Raw genomic sequence first — 25,451 nt, forward strand, 5'->3', positions numbered from 1 at the left:
TGGTGAGGGGTACGCTCCATACCCATTTCACTTTCTTCAACATGCATGCTCCAGGTGAAGAACAGAAGTTTTTTTTCGGTGTAAATTTAATCAGCATCCACCAGTTGTCATTGTTTTTTCTCGGTGTCTTTTCAGGAGTTTATAAACTCTCTTCCTCTCAACCCAGGGCTCTCGCCTATGCTTCCAGAAGCCATGGCAAAATAAAAAATAAATAATACGAAGATAGCTACCACGGAATCTAGAAGGTGCATCTGACATCAAGATAGGACCTATAGCCAAATGGTCGACAACGCAAAACTGAAGAAAAAATAAAATAAAAAGAGAAACAAAAAGACAGCATTCCAGACCCAAACGCCAGACTGCAGAATTCACAGCATGTGAATCCAGAAAAGATTCATGCGGCAAAACACATTCTACCAACATATGTTTCTCTTGCCAAAGGACAAATATATTTAAGTGTCAGAGTATTAATGAAGAACCCTCAACAAAGCATCTTGGATGCTGAAAATGAGAATAAGGGGAGAAAAGATTTGGCGGGAATGATAATCTAGAATGTTTCTTTTTACTTCAATATGCTAGCATACACTCCAAATACATCTAAATCAGTGCTCGTGTAATTTGGGCCACTCCTGGATACGAGGCAAGGCCACTTTCATGCACTCTGACAATGCTGGAACCTGGTCTTGGGCCTGAACTATTGCCATCATCCTGGATAATAGAGATGTACTCTGAGCTCTTTCAATTTGCTCAGGCCGCAAAATTAACTAATTTGGGTATTGAGCGTTAAACACAACCCCCACTAATAGCACTTTGCCAATTGATAACATGCAAACCTGACTTACAGCCATTTACAGTGCGCAGAAAGGGAGACAATGAGTCTGTTTATTCAGTTTTTATTTTCTTTAAAAACAGTGCTTTTTTTACCATTTGCGAGGGAAGGGGTGTACAAAACTGCTGCCTGTTTTGTATTTCCTCCTCCCACCTCACCCCAGCCCACGCTTAAGAGTTTACAAAAGCCAACATGATCAATAATTTATACACAGGATAGTAATAGAAGTACAAAACAAAAGATAATTACATAAGAGGGAGAAAAGCTTGAAGGTATATAACCAACTCACATGTCCACCAACCTAGGTATTGTGTAGTAACCCCCTTTTTACCGGCGTGAATACTGTGCGGTCTGAGTGCTACAATACAACATGATACGTGGAATACAGGGAATGGCAATAAAGCTACATGGTGGGACGCATTGGGGGGGGGGGGCATCAAAGATGAACGATAGGTGTCTGCCTTGATGAAGGGACAACATTCTAGAGACAAAGGCTTGGTGGTACGAGGGCTGAATGAGAAGCAGACTTGCATTGCAATGAAAAATAAGTATATAAGGACAGGAAAAAAAAATCAAAAAAAAAAAAAAAATCAAGGGATCAAAGCTTTTGAGGATACTTGTTTGAAAGGGATGTGCGAGTTTGGTGATGAGGGGCTTTTGGACATTGGACCGGAAGGGACAGATAGATGTAGGAATGGGTGGGGGGGTTGGTGGTTTTGGGGGAAGTGTGCCCAGTGGGAACTCAAAGTGACTTGTTCGAGGGAATGGCTTTGAATGGAGGTAACTAGGAAGTTATTCAGCAGCCCTGGTTAGTGTTACAGGTCTGTCATATAGTAAAGTGATGGGTTGGGGGGGGGGGGGGGGGGAGGGGGGAAGCGGGAAGCAGGACAGCAATGCATTTAGAGCTTCCAGGCTCAAATATCTCATGCTACATGAGCACATCCTTATGTATGGAGGGGGACGGGGATCTTTCCTTTTCGGAGCCTTCTAAATGGCACTATAGTCCAAGCCCAGAGGCACATTCATGTTGCCAACCGGAGGGTTGATGGGGATGTAGAGTGGTTGTGATTATTCTTGATATTACCTTCCTCGTCTAAAATATAGATTTTTTTTAAGGAGGTACATGTGAGGGAGGGTTTGAGCTTGATTCCACCCCTGGATGCCCGTTCACTGTACAAGCATACTGAGCTTTGTAAACTTGTTATGGGGCTAAGGGAACCCAGGTAGAGCAATGCTCCTAATTTGAAGGTCCTATTTAACGCATTTCTTGCTCTACTTGGGAGATCTCTTCTGTCAAATGTGACTGCACACTAATTTCCAGAAATTTATCTTTTACATGTTATTTACATTGATATTTACATTCCTCTCGTAGGTTTAGAGAGATTTTCCCTACACCCAATGATGAATGAATCAAGTCTATGAAACACCTCACCTTCAGCATCTTAACAGTGAGTGCAGCGACACTGTACAAGGTAAAAATGGATGCATCGACCAATAGGGAATAGAGAGGGTAATGGGAGGAAGACCATGTTTGTTTTAAATGTGGTGGTGGAAGAGGAAAAGACCCTACTCACAAAAACAGTGAAATAATGTTTAGCTGACATATCATATAAAAGCTATCTAAAAAAGAAATAACTGTGAGCTCATGAAAAAGCGCTAGTCTTGTTTATCTTCCTGACACTAGACTGGCCCATAAAATTACAGTGGGTACTTCTGGCCTTAAATTACGGGGCAATTCTACCCAAATTTTGCTAGGATAACCGAAATGCAAAATCGAAAAGGTGGGTAAGAAAGAAAAAGTTGCCACTGTAACCAGTCCACGCAACACACAGGCTGCTTTAATTTGTGACAGTGCAGTGCATGCTGCAAAAAAAAAAAACGGGGGTATGGTGTAGATTGAACGGGCAGCACTGAAAGAAATAAGTAAGAAAAAAATGAAGGGCACTATATGCATACTGTGCACCAACTTGGCGTCCTTTTCCTCTGTATATACATGTACAAACCACACACAACTGTGATGGACTGTGTCATGCGCAAACTACGACCACGGTAAAAAGTGAATGATACATTTACAGGTAGGGATGAGGAGGGATGATTAAGGAAAAGCCATCCCGGGACATGAAAGCACCTGCCAACCATACACACACTGTGACCGTATTTCACTCCCCGGCCGGTGTCGAATTTAATTTTCAAATTACACCCATCATGACAAACCACTTGGTATGTACGTTCTGCCTTATGCTGCAGGGGTTGGGGAGCCAGCATGCTTCCCAAAGAAGGGAACGTAATCCGACCACGCATGCATTTCTTAAAATATTAAGTACAACCTCCCTCTGCAATTAAGTCAACTTTACAAGCTGGGTAAGGAGATACCCTATTGGCTGTCACCACAACCCTGTTCCCAAATTAATAATCAAGTAGGAATTGGGCTGAATTTCAGAACGCCCATCTAATACACCAACCGCAAGACTTGGCAACCCAACACCCCACGCCCTGTTGCTTCCAGCTTGAGGAAAGAAAATACAAAATCAAGGAGCGCTCGAGCTACTCTCTTCCCTCTAAACAGCAATTAAAAACCCTGTAGTGTTTCATTAAGGAGGGGGGGGGGGGGGGGGGGGTGGGGGGGTGGGTGGGGAGAACTATGACCTCTGACCTCTCCAACTCCGGACCCATACACATGCTCTCTAGCAGCTGAAATCACAGCTTCAATTTAGCATCCCACGAGTTTGTGTCTGCGAGTCTCTCTGCAACCTCTTCCCACATTTCATTATCAAGTTGGCTACTTTTGCCCCCTAAAAATCGAAAATAATTTTCAGTTTAATAATAAAATAAATGCTTAAAATGTGCACAACGTAATGTTCAAGTTTACAAAAGACGAAAAAACAAAAATCGAAGGCATACGGTAACATCGAAATAGCGTAGTCAGCAAAAACATACGTGCTATTGGACTCTCCCAGGCTTCCTACTGAAATGGTGTGCCCTTAGTGTCCTGGCGTTCTAGCCCCTTTAAATCTAGTCTCCCCACATATAAAGTAAGCCTGGATATCGCATATATGTGCAGCTGGCGGCAGCTCAGGCACCCCTGATTGGAGAGATGCTGAAATCTTCCTGGCTGCTGCATTGCACAAGAGGATACATTTCCCCACTGCTCACCCCTTTGAACCGTTTTGCTCCATTTGTGCTCAACTCAACCATCCAAGCGTTCCATCTTTGCTGCTCTACAGCACAGAGAAAATAACCAGAGTACTGAGTGTGAATGTATCAAACTTACATTCGGCCACTCCCCCTCCAACCATCTAGGAGTTCTATTCACTTTATGTTTTAGAATCACCTTAAGATTTCTACATGAATTCAATCAACCCTTTACAAAGGACTTTTGTGAAGTTTTGGAGCACCTGTCTACAGCCCTGCATTCCACGCTTCTCTCCAAGCTCAAGAATATGTATATTAGCGAGAGCTACTAAAAGGTAAAATGTTCCTTCACAAGACATCAAAACTTTGGCATGGGAAAAAAGTGCGCTCCCTTCCTACCTCCACATCAAAAACATTCCAATGTGATAAAGTGACTACAGAAATGGCAGTTGTATGCTTTATAAACAAGCACTGTCCCTTTAAATTTCCTCAAGACTGAAAACAATATCGAAGGTCAAACTATCCTGGACGAACGGCAGAGTTGAGCCTCCGGTGTGTCAATGGTTACACAACATGGAAACAGCTGGGGGAAGGAAAGCATCGCCATCTCACCTCACAACCATCATTTGCCATACCATCTAATCTATATAGATCAGCACAAAGTACTTTTTTAGGACTATATAACAGGTAGTGTTCAGAATAGTGGGCCTACATTCTGGCCTATCCCCTAGAAAACTAATAGGAAGGTTGGAGCATGGTTGGATGTTTATGTGGGACCTACAGCCGCACACAATCAGAGTCCACACGAGACCAGATTCTGAACATCCCCATAGAGAGGTAAGAGATTGTGCAGGTGCAGTGGAATAATGCTACACTCATTTGAAAAGATGGACTGATGGTCACGTTTATAAATAGGGTACTATGGAGAGTAAGTATTTTCTTTTCTCAAGTATGTCACATACTTTTCTAATGAGGTATCCTGTGACATCTGATTATTACTTGAACTGCGAGGGACTGCAAATATGCTCCATTAACATCAGTTCAAAGGTGTATCTACTTCAAATAGGTTCCTGAGGAAGGAAGAGGGGTGTCTTACTTTGCTGCCACCAGATTCTTGGGTCTGGCTCTACTACTCTGCTGTAGACTAACTCAAACTGCAGCCTTCAGTCAACAGGGAGGGCTCAAATTCATTGAGCTTCTGGGAGCCCTCAATTCTCAAAGCATTCTAGCAGATGAAGCCTGACGGTTTCCTATTGTTTAAAGCTAACGACCAACTTAGGTTGCTAACCTTAAAAACTAAACACAGCCAGCCTTTGGTGAGCTACTAACTAATCTGTGCTCTGTGTGCAACTGTAACGGGATAGTGTTGTAAAGGAGCAAAGGAAACCAAAGACAATGTGGAAGTCGGGAGGGAGACCGCTGACATTTCCAGCATAGATTGTGTGTCAAAAATGGTTTAAAAACCATAGAGAATCAGCAAAGGCCTCCTGGAGGAGGGTGCAGAGGCAAGGAAAAAACCTCAGCTTTGTCCCATTTCCTCCTCCAAACAGGCTCCAGCGGTAGGTGTCTTCCTTCTAAAATAGAACACCCCCTACATAAAAAATGAAAAAAATCCCCAAAACATTCTGTAACGGGTTTACTCCTTTTTCCACAGCAAAAACGATCAGAAATATATATATTTATATACTTTCCAAAAAAAGTGAAAGCTTAAATGGCGGTTTACTCTTTCCACCATCTGAAATGTTCCGAGTTGCACCTGGTCAGTCATTTAACACCTCCGCATGCTCCTGGCATATCACACACACACACCATGCCACCCTCTTTCAAAGATTCTCCCTCTTCCATCATGGTTAGAGACCAACATATAGTGTGCTGTCATACATGGACCTATCCACACAACTCTTCATGCAGGGTAAGCTGGCTAAGGCTGATCTTTTACCACAGTTTAAAAAAAAACAAAAAAAGAAACAAAGTTAAAAAATTAAAAACCGGCACAATCTTTGGAACGGAAAATAAAAAGGCAAAAAAAAGCATAAGGCCCCAAAATAAACTTCAACAACAAAAATACATTATTTAGAACACACAGTGAGGTATAAAAAATTATTTTTGCGGGTTTTCCTCTTTTTTGAGTTTTTTTGATTTTTTTCATGTCCATTTTTGTCCCCATTTTGACTGTATGTACGTTCCTCCTGGTCCTTTCGCTATATAGGTGCTCCTAGATTTGAGTATTGCAATAGCCAGGCCTCAGAATAGGGGGAGGAGTGAGGGGCTTGTCCCGCTGCAAAGGGGAGGAGAGGAAGTGGCGGGTGATGGGGAAGGTCACGTCACTTCAGTACGGAGCAAATCGACTGTATCCACCTCGGTATAAGCTGGCCTGAAAGAGAGAAATGTAAATAAGAGAAGATGACAACACACATTATAAAGCACTACTCATATAAGCCTGAAATCCAGATCCAACAGCAACACAACATCTATAAACTAATACCTGGTACGTCGATCTGGCTTATAATGTCTCAAAGCTTGTATGCACACTGCTGTTAAATTGCTCGCTACATGTGGTATTTTTAGGGTTGAGCGCACAAGCGCTCCGCCCCTGTTGTAATCTCTTTGGACTTTTAACCACGCCCACGTCACGCCTGTCACTTTCATTGGTGCGAGGGCTTGTCTTTTAAAATCCACTTGATTTCATTAGTGAAAGGCAACCGGCCAACTACTGAAAACATACAAGGCTCCATGTTTTCAGCCTGGTTTCCGCACTACTTTATATTTTTATTTTCCATGCAGCACGATCACGCTGGTTTTCGCGCTCTTTTTTTCTCTTTCAATTTGTGTGCCAAGAAAAGTCCAGTTAAGAGTTTACAATGCTAATAAGCTCTAACTAGAGCAAATGCGAGACCCGTTGCACTGCAAATTCTTGTTAGATCTTAGGAGGCCTCCAAATAGGAATCTACTGGCTATACTTATGCCACCAACAAATGGATCTTCAAAAATCTAAACATGTTACAAACACTTGTGTGGGTGGGTGAATCTGTAATTAAAAACTTCTGAATAGACATACATCCTAAAATGTCTAATTCAACGCCTTATTTGTCACAACTGGAAATTTATTTTAAAAAAACAAAAAAAACAATGAAATCTCAAGATAGAAAAATAATGTTAAGTCTTGGGTCATAGAATCCTCAAAAGCATCAACATCAACCTTACAACCTGAAATAGCCGTCCAAGCTCAACATCTGCATGGCTTTCTCAGCAAGCCAATGTCAGAAGGTGTTTGAAGCAAAGTACTGTCATGCTCTGCAGAAGCATTGCCCTAGTGTTCTACAGAGAGCGCAATTAAAGATTCAGCAATTCTTCCAGCCACTATGCAGTGTGCCTATTATACCTCTACAAAGGCAAAAACCTTTTTTATACTGCTTTGTCTTTGACTGCAGGGAAAAACTATTTTGCATTTGTTGATGTTTTATGACTGCTTTACCAAGCATCTCCTCCTTACCAGTTTGAGGTGGTTGATAAAATTCTCTTGAGGTCTGAAAACATTAGTATTTCTTGGAGCTGCATATGAGGACTTAAAAATTAATTTCGTTGCATAAAGAAAGAAGGCGTCCTTAATAGAGAAGCTCTGCAACCTCCAGTAAAAGTTCCATATACTTCCAAATTAGACAGCTACTGAAAAGCGAACTGACAATCAAGCCCTCTTGGGAGATTTATACGACAGTGGAGATGTGTGGACCTGAGGTGGGATTATTTTTTCTTAACCCAAGAGGAGGAATGATTAATTGTTCCGATTCCAAAATGGAAGATGTTCACCCTCAGTTAAGGATGCTGACCTCCCTTTTTAGGGTCGAGAGCTCGTACAAGCGCTCTGGACCATGTTGTAATCTCGGTGTGGTTCTAACCATGCTCGTCACTTTCATTAGTTGATGGGCTTGCCTTTCATAAATAGATTGATTCCATTTGTGAAAGGCATACATACATCATGCCTTTTCCGATGTTTAGCCCTCCTCAGGGGCACCGACTGAAAACATACGAGAGTGTGTTTTCAGCTGGTTTCTGGACTACTTTATCTTTTCATTTCCTGGGCAGAAGTTGAGCGCTTTGTATGACATCGACCCGGTTACATGGATAATTGCACTTTTGCCAATAAGTTTCACTGCAAGTGAACCTCTGATTTATTTTCTCGGTCTCCTTTACGCTCATTACAACTATCAGCTCGCATATGTGAAACTGTTTTACTTTTCATTATTAGTGTATGCGGCAAGAAAACTTACAACGCTAATAGCTCTAATGCGAGCAAACTGAAGACCTGTTGCATTGCAAATGCTTGTTCTGAATGAGGCTCCTTTTGTATGGAGACATCTAGGCTGCAATGTTTATGCCAGACGTTGGTTTTCTAAAAAAGTACTCCCTTAAATACTGTTCAATTATAAGTAAATGAAGAGGTGAACTTGTCTGGGAAAAGTATGAATTGGACACAGGCACTCTCAATCAAAAATTAAATAAAGCATGCCTGTCACTGAAAAATATGTTCCCATCATAGTGGTAAAACGTGTTATCAGAGGAGGCGGCGGCAGCACTGAGTCCGGGGGCAGGAGCCCTTTAAAACTAGTTTCGCGCTCCCGCAACCGCGGGAAGCGCGTTATCAGAGGAGGAGGCGGCAGCACTGAGTCCGGGGGCAGGAGCCCTTTAAAACTAGGCCAGTCTTGGCCAGTCATTGCCTGTTTGAGGCTGGGCTGGGCCACCCCTCTTTCATCTCCAGTGGAGGGTGACTCTTTATACATTTACTAATACTGGGAATCATTTTGGAGCCTTTTTAGTGGTTCCAGTGGGTTAATATTTTTAATTTTTATTCATTAGTTTGTTTTGTTATTTCGTTATTGAAACCTTTTGTTACAATGGGCAGGAAAAGAGGTCCGTTAACTGGTCCCATGGGGGGTGGTGGTAGCGGTAGTAGACAGGGAAGTGGCACCACCACATTGGACTCTTTCCTCGCAAGTGCTGTCGGGGTCGTAACAAAGGAAATTGATCTGGCAGAGAGGAGGTTATCCATGGAACTGGAGGACTGGTGTCTGGCCCCAATAGATAGTGGTCCTCGTGAGGTTGTGGAGGTGACTTATCCGGGGGGTGACCAAGGTACTGTTATGGTTGCTGTTGAGCCTGCTCAAATTGAGCTAATCGAGACAACAGAGGGTTCTGGAGGCCAAGGCCCTTCCAGAAGAAGCAAGACTTTTATTATCTTCTCCCCCGGCCTGCCCCCTGGATAAATGTAGCCCCCCCCACCCCCGGAAAAAAAAAGGTCTTAAAGAAATCAATCCCCAAGTCGAAAAGATCCCCCTTGGAACTCCCTAAGGGTACGAGTAGTGACCCTGCACCTTGCCAGCAGCTGGGTTGTGATGTTACTATTTTATTGTCAAAATTTCGTGAAATGATCCAGGAGATTTTATCCCCCGTTGTGGCGAAACTATCGGCCATAGAAAAGGCAGTTTCTCTGATATCGGTGCAAGGAAGTCAGGGGAGGCACTGTGTAGGTGGATGTGTGGCCCCGACCAGGCGATCCCATCCCTGTGAGGAGTTGCTCCTGCCAGAGGTCGCTGCGGGGCCATTGGGAAAATCATCTCAGTTATTGGTTAATTCTGGAAATTCTGGGGGTCAGGGCGCTCATGCTGAGATTGCACCGGCTGCACCGACTTCTATATTAAGGGTGGATAGGACTGTCAATAGGCCTAGCTGTAGTAGGCAGCCTGATCCTGAATTTGTGGTAGCGGGGGGGGGGGCTGACCAACAGCTGGTTGGGAACAATAATCTGAATCTCCCGACGGCCAGGCCTGCATTGACCTGTTTGGAGCTCCCCCCAGCTTGTGCCCCCTATGTGGTGGTGTTGACGAATGTACCTGCTCTTGCCCCTGGGTAACTGAGTCCACGGCCCAACTCACAAACAAGGCTGGATATTGGTTGAGTAAGAATGAAAATGTCACTTACCCAGTGTACATCTGTTCGTGGCATCAGTCGCTGAGATTCACATGGTATGCATGAGCTCGCCATCTGGTGTTGGGTCGGAGTGTTACAAGTTGTTTTTCTTCGAAGAAGTGTTTTCGAGTCACGGGACCGAGTGACTCCTCCTTCTGTGCTCATTGCGCATGGGCGTCGACTCCATCTTCGATTGTTTTCCCCGCAGAGGGTGAGGTAGGAGTTGTACTATAGTAATAGTGCCCGCGCAATGAAAAATGTAAGTATGTACCTATTAAAGGATTAAGTAATATATATACAAATGTACAAAATTGAAGGTAACTTCTGAACTGCTACAGGCTTCCGGGGAGGTGGGTGGGTCCATGTGAATCTCAGCGACTGATGCCACGAACAGATGTACACTGGGTAAGTGACATTTTCAGTTCGATGGCATCTGTCGCTGTAGATACACATGGTATGCATAGACTAGTAAGCAGTTAGTTCCCCATAAGCGGTGGTTTAGCCTGTAGGAGTAGAAGTTGTCTGAAATAGAGTTCTTAATACAGCTTGACCTACTGTAGCTTGTTGTGCGGATAGCACATCTATACAGTAGTGTTTGGTGAATGTGTGAGGCGTAGACCAAGTGGCTGCCTTACATATTTCCTGCATTGGGATGTTTCCTAAAAAGGCCATTGAAGCACCTTTTTTCCTTGTTGAATGTGCCCTGGGAGTAATGGGCAGTTGTCTTTTTGCTTTAAGGTAGCAGATTTGGATGCATTTAACTATCCATCTGGCTATACCTTGTTTTGATATTGGGTTACCTGCATGAGGTTTTTGGAATGCAATAAATAGCTGTTTAGTTTTTCTGATGTTCTTTGTTCTGTCAATGTAGTACATTAATGCTCTTTTGACATCTAATGTATGTAGTGCTCTTTCAGCCACAGAATCTGGCTGTGGGAAAAATACTGGTAGTTCTACCGTTTGATTTAGATGGAATGGTGAAATAACTTTTGGTAGAAATTTTGGATTAGGTCGTAGGACGACCTTATTTTTATGTATTTGTATAAAAGGCTCTTGTGTTGTGAACGCTTGAATTTCACTTACTCTTCTTAGAGATGTAATGGCGATGAGAAAGGCAACTTTCCAGGTTAGGAATTGTATTCCGCAAGAGTGCATGGGTTCGAAAGGTGGGCCCATGAGTCTTGTTAGAACCACGTTTAGGTTCCATGAAGGAACAGGTGGTGTTCTTGGTGGTATAATTCTTTTAAGCCCTTCTATAAATGCTTTGATAACTGGTATCCTATACAAGGAAGTTGAATAGGTAGTTTGCAGGTATGCAGATATTGCTGCAAGGTGTATTTTAATAGAAGAGAAGGCTAGCTTTGCTTTTTGTAAATGGAGCAAGTAACTTACTATATGTTTTGGAGTTGCATCTAGCGGTTGTATCTGATTATGATGGCAGTACCAAACAAATCTTTTCCACTTACTTGCGTAGCAGTGTCTAGTGGATGGCCTTCTGGCCTGCTTTATGACTTCCATACACTCTTGGCTAAGTTGTAAGTGTCCGAATTCTAGGATTTCAGGAGCCAGATTGCTAGATTCAGCGATGCTGGGTCCGGGTGTCTGATCTGTTGGTTGTGTTGCGTTAACAGATCTGGTTTGTTGGGCAGTTTGATGTGTGGTACTACAGACAGATCTAGCAGTGTTGTGTACCAGGGTTGTCTTGCCCAAGTTGGTGCTATTAAAATGAGTTTGAGTTTGTTTTGACTCAATTTGTTTACTAGGTAAGGAAGGAGAGGGAGAGGAGGAAAAGCGTAAGCAAATATTCCTGACCAGTTCATCCATAGGGCATTGCCTTGGGATTGCTTGTGTGGGTATCTGGACGCGAAGTTTTGGCATTTTGCGTTCTCTTTTGTTGCAAATAAGTCTATTTGTGGTGTTCCCCAGAGTGTGAAGTAGGTGTACAGAATCTGTGGGTGGATTTCCCATTCGTGGACTTGCTGGTGATCTCGAGAGAGATTGTCTGCCAGCTGATTCTGGATCCCCGGAATAAACTGTGCTATTAGACCAATCTGATGGTGGATTGCCCACTTCCATATTTTTTGAGCTAACAAGCTTAACTGCGTTGAATGTGTTCCTCCTTGTTTGTTTAGATAATACATCGTTGTCATGTTGTCTGTTTTGACAAGGATGTATTTGTGGGTTATGATTGGTTGGAAAGCTTTTAGTGCTTGAAAAACTGCTAATAATTCTAGATGATTTATATGCAGTTTTGTTTGATTTATGTTCCATTGTCCTCTTATGTTGTGTTGATTGAGATGTGCTCCCCACCCTGTCATGGAAGCATCTGTTGTTATTACGTACTCTGGCACTGGGTCTTGGAAAGGCCGCCCTATGTTTAAATTTATACTGTTCCACCATAGAAGCGAGAGGTAAGTTTGGCGGTCTAGCAACACCAGATCTAGAAGGTGACCCTGTGCTTGAGACCACTGTGAGGCTAGGCACTGTTGTAAGGGCCTCATGTGCAGTCTTGCGTTTGGGACAATGGCTATGCATGAGGACATCATGCCTAGGAGCTGTAGTATTGTTCTTGCTTGTATTGTTTGGTTTGGAGACATGTGTTGAATGACCCTGTTGAAATTGTGGATCCTTTGTGGAGTTGGCGTTGCTACTCCTTTTGTCGTGTCTATTATGGCTCCTAGATATTGCTGTACTTTGCTTGGCAGAATGTTTGATTTTGCAAAGTTGACGGTGAACCCTAGTTTGTAGAGGGTTTGTATGACTTGATTTGTGTGGTTTGAGCATTGTGTGAGCGAACTGGTTTTGATTAGCCAGTCGTCTAGATACGGGAACACATGTATTTGCTGCCTTCTGATGTGTGCAGCGACTACTGCTAGGCATTTTGTGAATACTCTTGGAGCGGTTGTTAAACCAAAAGGCAATACTTTGAATTGGTAATGTATTCCTTTGAATACAAACCTTAGATATTTCCTGTGTGATTGATGTATTGGTATATGGAAATATGCGTCCTTGAGGTCTAGGGTTGTCATGTAGTTGTGTTTTTTGAGCAATGGTAACACTTCTTGTAGTGTGACCATGTGAAAGTGGTCTGATTTGATGAATGTGTTTACTACTCTGAGGTCTAGAATTGGTCTCAGTGTTTCGTCCTTTTTTGGTATCAAGAAGTACAGTGAATAAACTCCTGTGTTTATTTGTGTGCTTGGTACTAATTCTATTGCATTTTTTTGCAGTAGTGCTTGAACTTCTATCTCTAGAAGCTGTGAATGGTATTTTGTTAAATTTTGTGATTTTGGTGGTATGTCTGGAGGGAATTGCAGGAATTCTATGCAATAACCATGCTGGATAATTGCTAGGACCCATGTGTCTGTAGTTATTTTGTCCCATGCTTCGTAATATTGACGTATCCTCCCCCCCACTGGTGTTGTGTGGGAGGGGTGTGTGACATGTGAGTCACTGCTTGTTGGTAGTGGTTTTGGGGCTTTGAAATCTTCCCCTATTCCTAGGGAATTGCCCCCCTCTATACTGGCCCCGAAAACCTCCCCTGTACTGTCCCTGGTAGGTGGGCGGTGCGGACTGTGAGGTGCTAGCTTGTGTGGCCTGACCCCGAAACCCTCCTCTAAAAGGTGTTTTGCGGAAGGTGTTATAAGATCCTCTGCTCTGCGGGGAATAGAGTGCGCCCATGGCCTTGGCAGTGTCAGTGTCCTTCTTGAGCTTTTCTATGGCTGTGTCGACCTCCGGACCGAACAGAAGTTTTTCGTTTACTGGCATGTTAAGCACTGCCTGCTGAATTTCTGGCTTGAATCCAGACGTTCTGAGCCATGCGTGCCTACGGATGGTAACCGACGTATTAATGGTTCTTGCGGCCGTGTCTGCTGCATCCATGGAGGAGCGTATTTGATTGTTGGAAATGTTTTGACCCTCCTCAACAACCTGTTTTGCTCTTTTTTGCAGATCTTTTGGGAGATGTTCAATGAGATGCTGCATCTCATCCCAGTGGGCTCTGTCGTATCGCGCTAGCAGCGCTTGTGAATTTGCGATGCGCCACTGGTTTGCTGCTTGGACAGCAACCCTCTTCCCGGCTGCATCGAACTTCCTACTTTCTTTATCTGGGGGAGGTGCATCCCCAGAAGTGTGTGAGTTTGCCCGTTTTCTGGCAGCCCCTACCACCACAGAGTCTGGTGGCAGCTGAGAGGTGATGAATACAGGGTCCGTAGGAGGCGCCTTATACTTTTTGTCCACCCTAGGCGTCACTGCCCTACTTTTAACTGGCTCCTTGAAAATGTCCTTTGCATGGCGTAGCATGCCTGGGAGCATCGGCAGGCTTTGGTAGGAGCTGTGGGTTGAAGAGAGGGTGTTAAATAAAAAATCATCCTCTACTTGTTCCGAGTGTAGTTCCACATTATGGAATAGTGCTGCTCTAGCCACCACTTGTGAGTAGGCTGTGCTGTCTTCCGGTGGTGATGGCCTAGTTGGGTATGTGTCTGGGCTGTTATCAGACACTGGTGCGTCGTACAAGTCCCACGCATCCTGATCTTGGTCATCGTGGCTCATGGCGGTGTGAGCTGGCGAATGTGACGGGGTGTAAGTTGGCGAAGCCGGAGTTACAGGTGGAGGCGAGGGAGGAGGTGTTACCTTTTGTGCTGTTTGTTGCTGAGGAGTAAACTGAAGCGTTCTCTTTCGTTTGACAGGTGGAAGGGTACTGATCTTCCCAGTCCCCTGCTGAATAAAGATACGCTTTTGCGTGTGATCCACGTCAGTGGATTGCAGTTCTTGTTCAAATCTATGTTTCTTCATTTGAGAAGACATAGAATGCTCTTCAGTGTAGGAGCCAGAAACAGGGTCTGATGTCGCTTTTTTCGGCTCCGAAAACCCTGTCGATTGTTTTTTCGGCTCCGAGGTAACCTTCCTCTTTTTCTGTGCCGAAAATTCTTGGCCTCTATGGTCTTCGGCGCCACTGTCTCGGCGTCGATCCGTGTCGACACCGAACTCTCGGTGTCGATGCTTCTGTTTAGCACTCTCTCGGTCTCGAGGAGGCTGCGTGCCGGTGTCTCGACCGGAGTCGGACGATCTCGACACTGAATGGGCCTTTTTCGGTGCCGATTGTTGGTCACCGAGAATTTGGGTGGAGCCATGGCCGGTTGGCAGTGGCGTCCCCTGGGCCTTCTTTCCTTTTTTAAGGTTTGATCTCGACGTCTTACTCACAGTTCTTGTAGAGTGTAGCTCGTCGGAGTCTGAATCCTGGATGGAAAAGGATTCCTCCTGTTCCTCTTCTGTCTCGAACTGTCGACGCTCTTTTGGCGTGGACGCCATCTGCAGTCTTCTCGCTCGACGGTCGCGCAGAGTTTTTCGGGACCGGAACGCCCGACAGGCCTCACAGGATTCTTCGCTGTGCTCGGGTGACAGGCACAGATTACAGACCGAGTGTAGGTCCGTATAAGGATATTTGTTGTGGCATTCGGGGCAGAATCGAAACGGGGTCCGTTCCATCGGCGTTGTCCTCCACGCGGTCGGGCCGACTAGGCCCCGACGGGGTGCCGAAATCTACCCCGAAGGGCACCGAAGCGCTTCGATGTTCAACGCGTCGTCGTATGTGTCTATCTCTAACCGGATCGCAACGATACCGTCGAAAATCTTCCGTTTTCAGCTATCTTTCCGTTCCGAAACTCGGAGCGACAGGAACACGTCCGAACCCGATGGCGGAAAGAAAACAATCGAAGATGGAGTCGACGCCCATGCGCAATGAGCACAGAAGGAGGAGTCACTCGGTCCCGTGACTCGAAAACACTTCTTCGAAGAAAAACAACTTGTAACACTCCGACCCAACACCAGATGGCGAGCTCATGCATACCATGTGTATCTACAGCGACAGATGCCATCGAACCTGTGATTTCTCATGTAAGGATTTCAATGATATTCTGTTTGCCAGAAGAATTGGATGGGTTGGGCCCATAAATAAGGTGGGGGAGGAAGATTGTATTATTATAAATGTTAGATACCCAGCCCTGAGTCAAAGGCTCCTTTCTACCTACCGCCCTGATGGATTTAGAGCTGGTATAATTGGTATGGTCCCTTTGGGTTATTTTTATGACCATATGCAATTGAGTGCTGGGGTATCGCCGGGTTCTGGTAGGTTTGGTTACCCTAATCCGCCTCTTTAAAATAGTGGGTGCTTTTCAAATTAACTGCAATCACCAAGGTATATTGCTGGTATGGGTAATTTTCTCTAATAATTTTTATGGTTAACTTTTATAATGCTGTGTGGGATGTGGGGTGCCAAATTGGGGCCCTGTATTCCGTTTTTCAGGTTTTGAAACACAGAATGGAGGAGATGGGGTTAGAATTCTGTGCTATTGTCTCTGGAGACTTCAATGCCAAGCTGGGGAGGCTCAGTACTGTGGTTAATCCCTTTATTTTTGACTGCAAGGATTATTTAGTGGATGGTCTGCAGGACTCCAGAGGCAGGGTTCTAATCAAGGAATTTAGGAAGATGGGCCTTCTGAATTTGTGTGACATAGAAGCCGTAGGCACTCATGAACTCCCAACCTATGTGGGAAGAGGATCTGAACCCACTATTGACTATATTTTTATGTCTCCACCTATGAAAGACCTGGTGATTGGGGGGGGAGGTGCTGGGGGAGAGTTTCAGTGATCATAATCCCCTTATAGTATCCTTTAAACTCCCTGGGGCCCTACGTAAATTAGGACGAGGTAGGCCGGTAGTAGTGGAGATTAAGGACCAGGGTAGGCGGCTTGGGTGGAAGCAAGTGGATTCCATAAAAGTTGTAGAAAGGGTGGTGGGGGAAAATTTACATTTATTTATGGACACACTCTTGACAGAGGCTCCTAATCCTAAAACTGTTATGAATGCAATAACAGTAGTAAATCCAGCAGTGAGAGACTGCCTTTTTTCAGAAGGCAGCCAAACTAGTCAACGTAATTGTGGTTGGTATGATAAGACCTGCTATATTGCAAGGGCAAACCTGAAGATGGCCACTAGGAAACATCCTAGAGATTGGGTCCTCGTAAAAGAAGCTAGAATGAAATATAAGAGGGCCCTGAGGGATAGTAAAATAAAACCTAAAGATAAAGCCTGGGAAGAGTTAGAACGTGCCATAGCTCTGAAGGATCCTGGCCTGTTTTGGAAAGTGGTAAATAGAGGTTCCTTTGGAACAGATACATCTGAGGGCCTTGGCTGTAACATCGCCCCGGAAGCATGGGTAACTCACTTTTGTAGTATTTTTGAGGGGTCTCCCCTAAGAAATAACCGGGAGTATGAGATGGCTCCCAACCTAGCAATTAGGTTTTCGCTTCAGGAGGTTATGGATGCGATACAGAGTAGTGCGAGCAATAAAGCTCCGGGCCCGGATTCGATCCCTATAGACTTGTATAAAGCGAACCCCCAGTTATGGGCACCTGTTCTTTTAAATGTCCTTAATGCAGCAGTTACTGTGGGTATCCCTGCCTCTTGGAGACTGGCATGTATTGTCCCAGTGTTTAAAAAGGGCGACCGAAATGATCCTAAGTCCTACCGCCCTATTTCTCTACTGGACTCTTAGGTGAAGATTCTGGGACGGATTATTTTAAGGCGTCTGGAGTCCTGGATGATAGGGAATGATATTTTAAGCCGGTAACAGTATGGTTTTAGGGAAGGCCTTGGCACGCAAGATCAATGTCTTAACTTACTGATGCTGATCGGCAAATACTCGCAGGCCAGGAAAGGTACGCTCTATCTTGCTTTTATGGATCTCAGCTGTGCCTTCGATAAGGTGAACCGGTCTATATTATGGGAAAGGTTAAATCAGCTAGGGCTGGATCCTAATATTGTAGAGCTGCTCCGATATCTACATTCTGGGACGGTTGCAAATGTGAGGGTGGGGGTCGAATGGGGAATGCTCAGAGGCCTTTAAGCTTTCAAGGGGTATGCGCCAGGGGTGTGTTCTAGCTTCTACTTTGTTCCTTCTATATACAAATGGATTGTCTGATTTTCTGATGAAACATTGTAGGGATGTTCCAAAGGTGAATGGTACTGATATCCCTGTGCTGACATACGCGGATGACGCAGTCCTCATGGCCTGTACTATGAATGTCTCCGGGAAATAGTTAGAGCTTATGCCTCCTTTATGTCAGCTTTGGGTTTAGAGGTCAATTTTAAGAAATCTAATTTTATGGTGTATGGAAGACCCTTGAGTAGGGTGGGGGAGCTAAGGGTGGAGGATCAAATTATTAGTAGGGTCCATGAATTTCCATACCTAGGGATTATTTTTGATGAGAAAGGATCTTGGAAACCTTGTATTGCCAGAAGGGGTGTGCTTTTTCATGCAGCAGTTGGCACGACTTTTGACTTTGCTGTAAGGGTAGGTAGTAAACCTATCAAGCCTTAGCTAGAAATTTATAGGTGGAAATGCCTCCATGTCCTGCTGTATGGTGCTGCACTTTGGGGGTATAGGGACTCCCGAGCCCTTACGGTGGAAGAAGATCGGTTCCGTAGAAGGCTACTGGGAGTTGGACAAAATATCCCTGGCTTTAGCCTTCATTTGGAGCTGGAGCTTGAGTTTGTGCAGGACACTATTCAGTTGGCTCCCCTTCTGCTATGGATCTCAATTTGCACTAACGAACATGCCACTCTGAATAGGGCTATCTTAAAGGATTGTCTGGCTTGTGACAATGCAAAGAATATTCCCTGGTTGATGCACATAAGGAGGATGGCTCGTGATTTGGGGCGGCCTGAATTGGTTGATTATCCTGAAGGCCTGACCAGTTGTGATAAGAAATGGGTTAAGGAGAATTTTTAAGAATCCAGAAGAACAGGAGGGAGGGAAAAAATCGATCCGGGATTTCATCATGTTAAAGATGTGGGTAGGTCCTGAGCGCTATCTCTTAGAGATAAAGGATGTGAGGGAAAGGTCTCTTATAACCCGTTTCCGTTTGGGGATCATCAGAAGCAATCTGTGTTTCCCGTTAGGTCAGTATGGGGACAAATGTATTAGACCTTGCCCCTGTGATGGGGTGTCCCAACAGACCTTGCCCCATTTCACTTTGTTTTGTGTTTTTTATGCGCCATTCAGAACTCGTTTTTTATTACCTCTTTTAAGGCCCAAGGGTTTTGTGCAATACCGTCCTGCTTTCATGTGGCTGCAGATGGCCTCAGATGTATTGGTGTGGAAGGGGCTGGGATCATTCCTGAAGGGAGCTATTACTTTGCGTAACAATGTAGAGTTTTTAGAATGAATCTTTCTATTTTATTGTTTCTATGCATGTTGTTATATATGTTTTTATTCCTGATGGATGCTCTTATTTATGGTTTTACTGCTATTTTTAACAAATGTATTGGAGATTATTTACTGTAATGGATGAATTTTTTCATACCGAATAAAAAGTTATTATAGTCTCCTCTCTATTCTGGTGCTACACTACAATAATAGAATTAGGTCCTAAAATCGTCGGTAAAATCCAACCTGGTTAGTAATATTCTTCCCCTGCCTTGTTCTGATCAAGCTCTTGTGCTGAAAAGCCGTAAGTGTGCACGGTCTCCCCTACTGCTGGTGTGGTATATCAAGCAATATGTATGCCCCTGCCCATGTAGTTAGGGTCTGCAAACGTTCTGGATTTGCTAGAACCCCCTTCTAAACACCATTCTCTCTGCCTGAAGCTTTTAAAACGGCACATTTCATTTGGGATCAAAGTATTGCTGCTAAAATGGCATATAAGCAGAACCATGCATTTCTAGGCAGAAGCTTCAAATCCTAAGCCTCAACAGTACAAACAATACGATCCTAGTAACTGAAAACCGGGGTAGAGAGTCAGGTCTGAACATTTATGGCAGTGATCGACTCATCTGAAGATTTTTTTCCTTACGAGTCTATGGATACCTTAATTCACCTCTGGAGATAGTATGACAGTGATTTCAATATTTCACATCCTCTTGTACAATGCAAAAAAATTAAACAGTCATTGCAGATTTAGCCACAGATCTGGAGATCATAAATGCACATGCACCCAAGCTTGGTGGCAACAAAATCTCGGGCCTTTTCTAGGCAAACAACGCTCTGTTGATATTACAAACCAGGATTGGGTTACAACAAATTCTATATAAGCGCCACAAGTATGTTTAACTCAGTTGGTTAACTATAAATCTATGTAAAACTAAAATCTTAGTTATGGGAAGAAAAATCAAGAAGCCTAATGCTCAGCATATAAACGGTTTACCATTTGAAAGAAAGAGAATATGAATACTTGGGCCTGATGACAGTTGAGGAACGCTCTTACAACACCAACATTCAAAAAAAGCAAAGGCTTCTGCTTTGTTACACACCCTTCTAACGAACGCTTCATAAAAAACTCAGGGGCCCCACTTTAGATCCAATGATAAAAGTCACTAGACTAAATTATTGCCAACTATTGTTGATGGGTCAAAATAATTATTTGGAAGAGAGGCTATGTTCCTGGATCATCTCGTCATTAATATCTATAGATTAGTATTCGGCTCCTGAAGCTTAGCAAGGAATATTTCTGAAAACCTATTTTAAACTAAGAGCCGCTAAGTAAATTACATTAGAACACCATTTATGGATGCATATTTCTAAATCAAGCGAAAAGACACCTGCACGCACCTACCATAACAGGTCTCTTGTCAGTTTAAAGATAGAGAACGTATGATCCTTCCCAGAGCATTTCACCATTTTCAAACGAATGCTAACCTAATCTATCTGGTGATAGTCCTGGTTGAGGGCAAGAGGCTGTTGGCAAACAGCGTACATGTCTTGATGATCCTAAATGACCAGGTGAAGACCCAACCTCTGCGCTTTAGTTTCGATAGAAAATTGCAACTTAAATTGCTGCAATTCCAGATGTGTGGGTTTTTAATACTCAAAGGTTTCCCAAAAGGGCTACTGTCTACTATGTTGGACACCTGCAAACTTAGCTACAAAGAAACAATTGTCTGCATCGTTTATGTCCAGAGTTACTACCTGAGAGGCGCACCTTTCTAAAATCATTTTAAAAACAGAAAGAGTGGGGCTTCGCTCATGTTGGCCAGCAGTGATTGCATGTCTACAGGTGATGCCTCGTCCCTTTGGCTGTGTACAAAGTTCATAAGCTTTGCAGATTGGAAGGTAAGGGAGGCCTTCTCCACAAATGTAGGCTTGAACCTTTAAAGGTATTGGGACTCTTCCCTCACTGTGGTAGTGGCATGAAAGTTGATGAATCCAGTGACTCTCCCAGAAATGTTCAGAGCTGAACTAAAAGCAGATACTATACTTTTACTAATAATTCCACCATGAGCTTTACAACAGTCAGTAATTTTCTTCGCAGTCTGTAGTATTTTATTCAAGCATGTCGATAAAGTATTATACATATGAATTTTCAATTGCTGGAAATTTTCCTTTCCTAAAGATCTTTACCTCATTGCACCTCTTACTGAGGTTACTATCTTGCTGTAAAAATGCGTCTCCATCTAGTCATAATTGGTAAATACCCTCCCACTACCTTTGAATGGTTAAAATTCCTTAGACCCTGCCTTTTAAAACAGTCTATGCAGCACTTTATTATGTTGAGAGCTAGCACCTGAATGTTCTTATGACAGCTCAGTTTTATTTGTGTTTACACTAGACTGTAATGTGCTTTTAACATTTCATCTATGCACTGCTTTAACTGTCATGATATAAATAATCTTGAAATTTAAAGTCTACTACAGTCCAAGGTTTCAAAACTTGCAAAAGCTATCATGCTTTATTGTCAGACAACCTAGACTTATTTCTTTCTTTTTATAGAGTCCTTATAGTTAACATAAAATTACAAATAATTAACCCTATGCAACACCCTTCTATTATGAAATATCAAAGCGAGACCAATTCTATAGATGGCCAGAATTTTCCTTAGTCTAATACTATATTCAGCTACTGGGTGAGGAAAGGGTGACTTTGGAGGATATGCCTTTTGTAAGCTACTAAACAAAATGATTAATTACCCGTAGGAGCTATTTGGTAGCGGGAAGAATTTTGAGAAGTCATATTGTGTATATTTCATCATCTAGCAGTTGGGTCCGAATTGGTTTGTTTGGTCGTTTTTTGTTGTTGTAGTGGGCATGGTCAAACTGTCAACCATTTGGTCCATTGTGACTTCTTGAATGATATCAGGCGTACGCCCTGGAAGGAAAATGTCACTTACCCAGTGTACATCTGTTCGTGGCATTAGTCGCTGCAGATTCACATGCTGTGCATAGTCCGCCGTCTGGTGTTGGGTCGGAGTGTTACAAGTTGTTTTTCTTCGAAGAAGTCTTTGAGTCACGAGACCGAGGGACTCCTCCCACTTCGGTTCCATTGCGCATGGGCGTCGACTCCATCTTAGATTGTTTTCCCCGCAGAGGGTGAGGTAGGAGTTGTGTATGCTAATAGTGCCCATGCAATGGAATAAATACGTATGTACAAAATGAAGGTTTAATGTAATATATTTACAAATGTACAAATGTTCAAGATCTACTTCTAAACGGCTACAGGCTCCCGGGGAGGAGGGTGGGCGCATGTGAATCTGCAGCGACTAATGCCACGAACAGATGTACACTGGGTAAGTGACATTTTCCGTTCGGTGGCATGTGTAGCTGCAGATACACATGCTGTGCATAGACTAGTAAGCAGTTATCTCCCCAAAAGCGGTGGTTCAGCCTGTAGGAGTGGAAGTAGTTTGAAATAAAGTTCTTAGTACGGCTTGACCTACTGTGGCCTGTTGTGCAGATAACACATCTACACAGTAGTGTTTAGTAAATGTATGAGGCGTAGACCATGTTGCTGCCTTACATATTTCGGTCATTGGAATATTTCCTAGAAAGGCCATAGTAGCACCTTTCTTTCTGGTTGAGTGTGCCTATGGTGTAATAGGCAGTTCTCTCTTTGCTTTAAGATAGCAGGTTTGGATGCACTTTACTATCCATCTGGCGATACCTTGTTTTGAAATTGGATTTCCTGTATGAGGTTTTTGGAAGGCAATAAATAGTTGTTTTGTTTTCCTTATTTCTTTTGTCCTGTCAATGTAGTACATTAGCGCTCTCTTGATGTCTAATGTATGTAGTGCTCTTTCAGCTATTGAATCTGGCTGTGGGAAGAACACTGGTAATTCCACTGTTTGGTTTAAGTGGAACGGTGAGATAACCTTTGGTAAGAATTTTGGATTTGTTTTTAGAACGACCTTATTTTTGTGTATTTGAATAAATGGTTCTTGTATGGTAAACGCCTGTATTTCACTTACTCTTCTTAGAGATGTGATGGCAATGAGAAATGCAACTTTCCACGTTAAGTATTGCATTTCACAAGAATGCATGGGTTCGAAAGGTGGACCCATGAGCCTTGTTAAGACAATGTTGAGGTTCCATGAAGGAACAGGTGGTGTCCTTGGTGGTATAATTCTCTTTAGGCCCTCCATAAACGCTTTAATGACAGGTATTCTAAATAGGGAAGTTGAATGAGTAATCTGCAGGTAAGCGGATATTGCTGCGAGATGTATTTTTATGGAAGCGAAAGCTAGATTTGATTTTTGTAAATGTAGTAAATATCCTACCACATCTTTTGGAGATGCATGCAATGGTTGGACTTGATTATTATGGCAGTAACAAACAAATCTTTTCCATTTACTTGCATAGCAGTGTCTAGTGGATGGTCTTCTAGCTTGTTTTATGACCTCCATACACTCTGTGTGAGGTTCAAGTGTCCAAAATCTAGGATTTCAGGAGCCAAATTGCTAGATTCAGCGATGCTGGGTTTGGATGCCTGATCTGTTGTTTGTGTTGTGTTAACAGATCAGGCCTGTTGGGTAGTTTGACATGAGGTACTACTGACAGGTCTAGTAGTGTGGTATACCAAGGTTGTCTTGCCCATGTTGGTGCTATTAGTATGAGTTTGAGTTTGTTTTGACTCAATCTGTTTACTAGATATGAAAGGAGAGGGAGAGGGGGAAAAGCGTACGCAAATATCCCTGACCAATTCATCCATAGAGCATTGCCTTGAGATTGCCGGTGTGGGTAACTGGATGCGAAGTTTTGGCATTTTGCGTTTTCTTTTGTTGCAAATAGATCTATTTGAGGTGTTCCCCAAATTTGGAAGTAAGTGTTCAGGATTTGGGGGTGAATTTCCCATTCGTGGACCTGTTGGTGATCCCGAGAGAGATTGTCTGCTAGCTGGTTCTGGATCCCTGGAATAAACTGTGCTATTAGGCGAATGTGGTTGTGAATTGCCCAATGCCATATTTTTTGTGTTAGGAGACACAACTGTGTCGAGTGTGTTCCCCCATGTGTTTAAATAATACATTGTCGTCATGTTGTCTGTTTTGACAAGAATGTATTTGTGGGTTATCATTGGTTGGAATGCTTTCAACGCTAGAAATACTGCTAACAATTCTAGGTGATTTATATGAAACTTTCTTTGATGTACGTCCCATTGTCCTTGGATGCTGTGTTGATTGAGGTGTGCTCCCCACCCTGTCATGGAAGCATCTGTTGTTATCACGTATTGTGGCACTGGGTCTTGGAAAGGCCGCCCTTTGTTTAAATTTGTACTGTTCCACCATAGAAGCGAGATGTATGTTTGGCGGTCTATCAACACCAGATCTAGAAGTTGACCCTGTGCATGTGACCATTGTGATGCTAGGCACTGTTGTAAGGGCCGCATGTGCAATCTTGCATTTTTGGCTATGCATGAGGACATCATGCCTAGGAGTTTTAATACCATCTTTGCGTGTATCTTTTGTGTTGGATACATAGCTTGTATCACCTTGTGAACATTTTGAACCCTTTGTGGACTTGGAGTGGCTATCCCTTTTGTTGTGTTGATTGTCGCTCCTAAGTATTGCTGTGTTTGACACGGCAAAAGGTGTGACTTTGCATAGTTGATGGAGAAACCCAGTTTGTAAAGGGTTTGTATAACATAATCTGTGTGGTGTGAACACTTTGTTAGCGAGTTGGTTTTGATTAACCAATCGTCTAGGTACGGGAACACGTGTATTTGCTGCCTCCTGATATGTGCAGCTACTACTGCTAGACATTTTGTAAAGACTCTTGGTGCTGTTGTTATTCCGAATGGCAACACTTTGAATTGGTAATGTATTCCTTTGAATACGAACCTTAGGTATTTCCTGTGCGAGGGATGTATCGGTATATGGAAATACGCATCTTTTAGATCTAACGTTGTCATGCTGTTTCAGTAGTGGTATTACGTCTTGTAACGTGACCATGTGAAAGTGGTCTGATTTGATGTAGGTGTTTAGTGTTCTGAGATCTAATATTGGTCTCAGACTTTTGTCCTTTTTCGGTATTAGAAAGTACAGTGAGTAAACTCCTGTGTTCTTTTGTGTTTTTGGTACTAATTCTATTGCGTCTTTTTGCAGTAATGATTGAACTTCTAGTCCTAGAAGGTCTATATGCTGTTTTGACATAGTGTGTTTTCGGTGGGACGTTTGGAGGGAGTTGGAGAAATTCTATGCAATAACCATGTTGGATAATTGCTAAGACCCAAGTGTCGGTTGTTATTTCCTCCCATGATTT

The 25,451-nt window shown here is 43.3% G+C and overlaps 1 protein-coding gene across 12 annotated transcripts in view; it reads right to left on the minus strand.

Annotated features, from left to right (window-relative positions):
- Positions 1-877: 877 nt before the first annotated feature.
- RBFOX2 (RNA binding fox-1 homolog 2) overlaps positions 878-25,451 on the minus strand; it is a 518,182-nt gene continuing 493,608 nt past the window's right edge. For all 12 annotated transcript variants that reach the window (XM_069231196.1, XM_069231198.1, XM_069231195.1 and 9 more), the window contains one exon: positions 878-6,335. In XM_069231196.1, the coding sequence (XP_069087297.1) occupies positions 6,291-6,335 (45 nt within the window). In that variant the 3' untranslated portion in view covers positions 878-6,290. The remainder of the gene's footprint in view (positions 6,336-25,451) is intronic.

Source organism: Pleurodeles waltl, chromosome 4_2 (assembly GCF_031143425.1).
Source record: "Pleurodeles waltl isolate 20211129_DDA chromosome 4_2, aPleWal1.hap1.20221129, whole genome shotgun sequence".
NCBI classification, from domain to species: Eukaryota; Metazoa; Chordata; class Amphibia; order Caudata; family Salamandridae; genus Pleurodeles; species Pleurodeles waltl.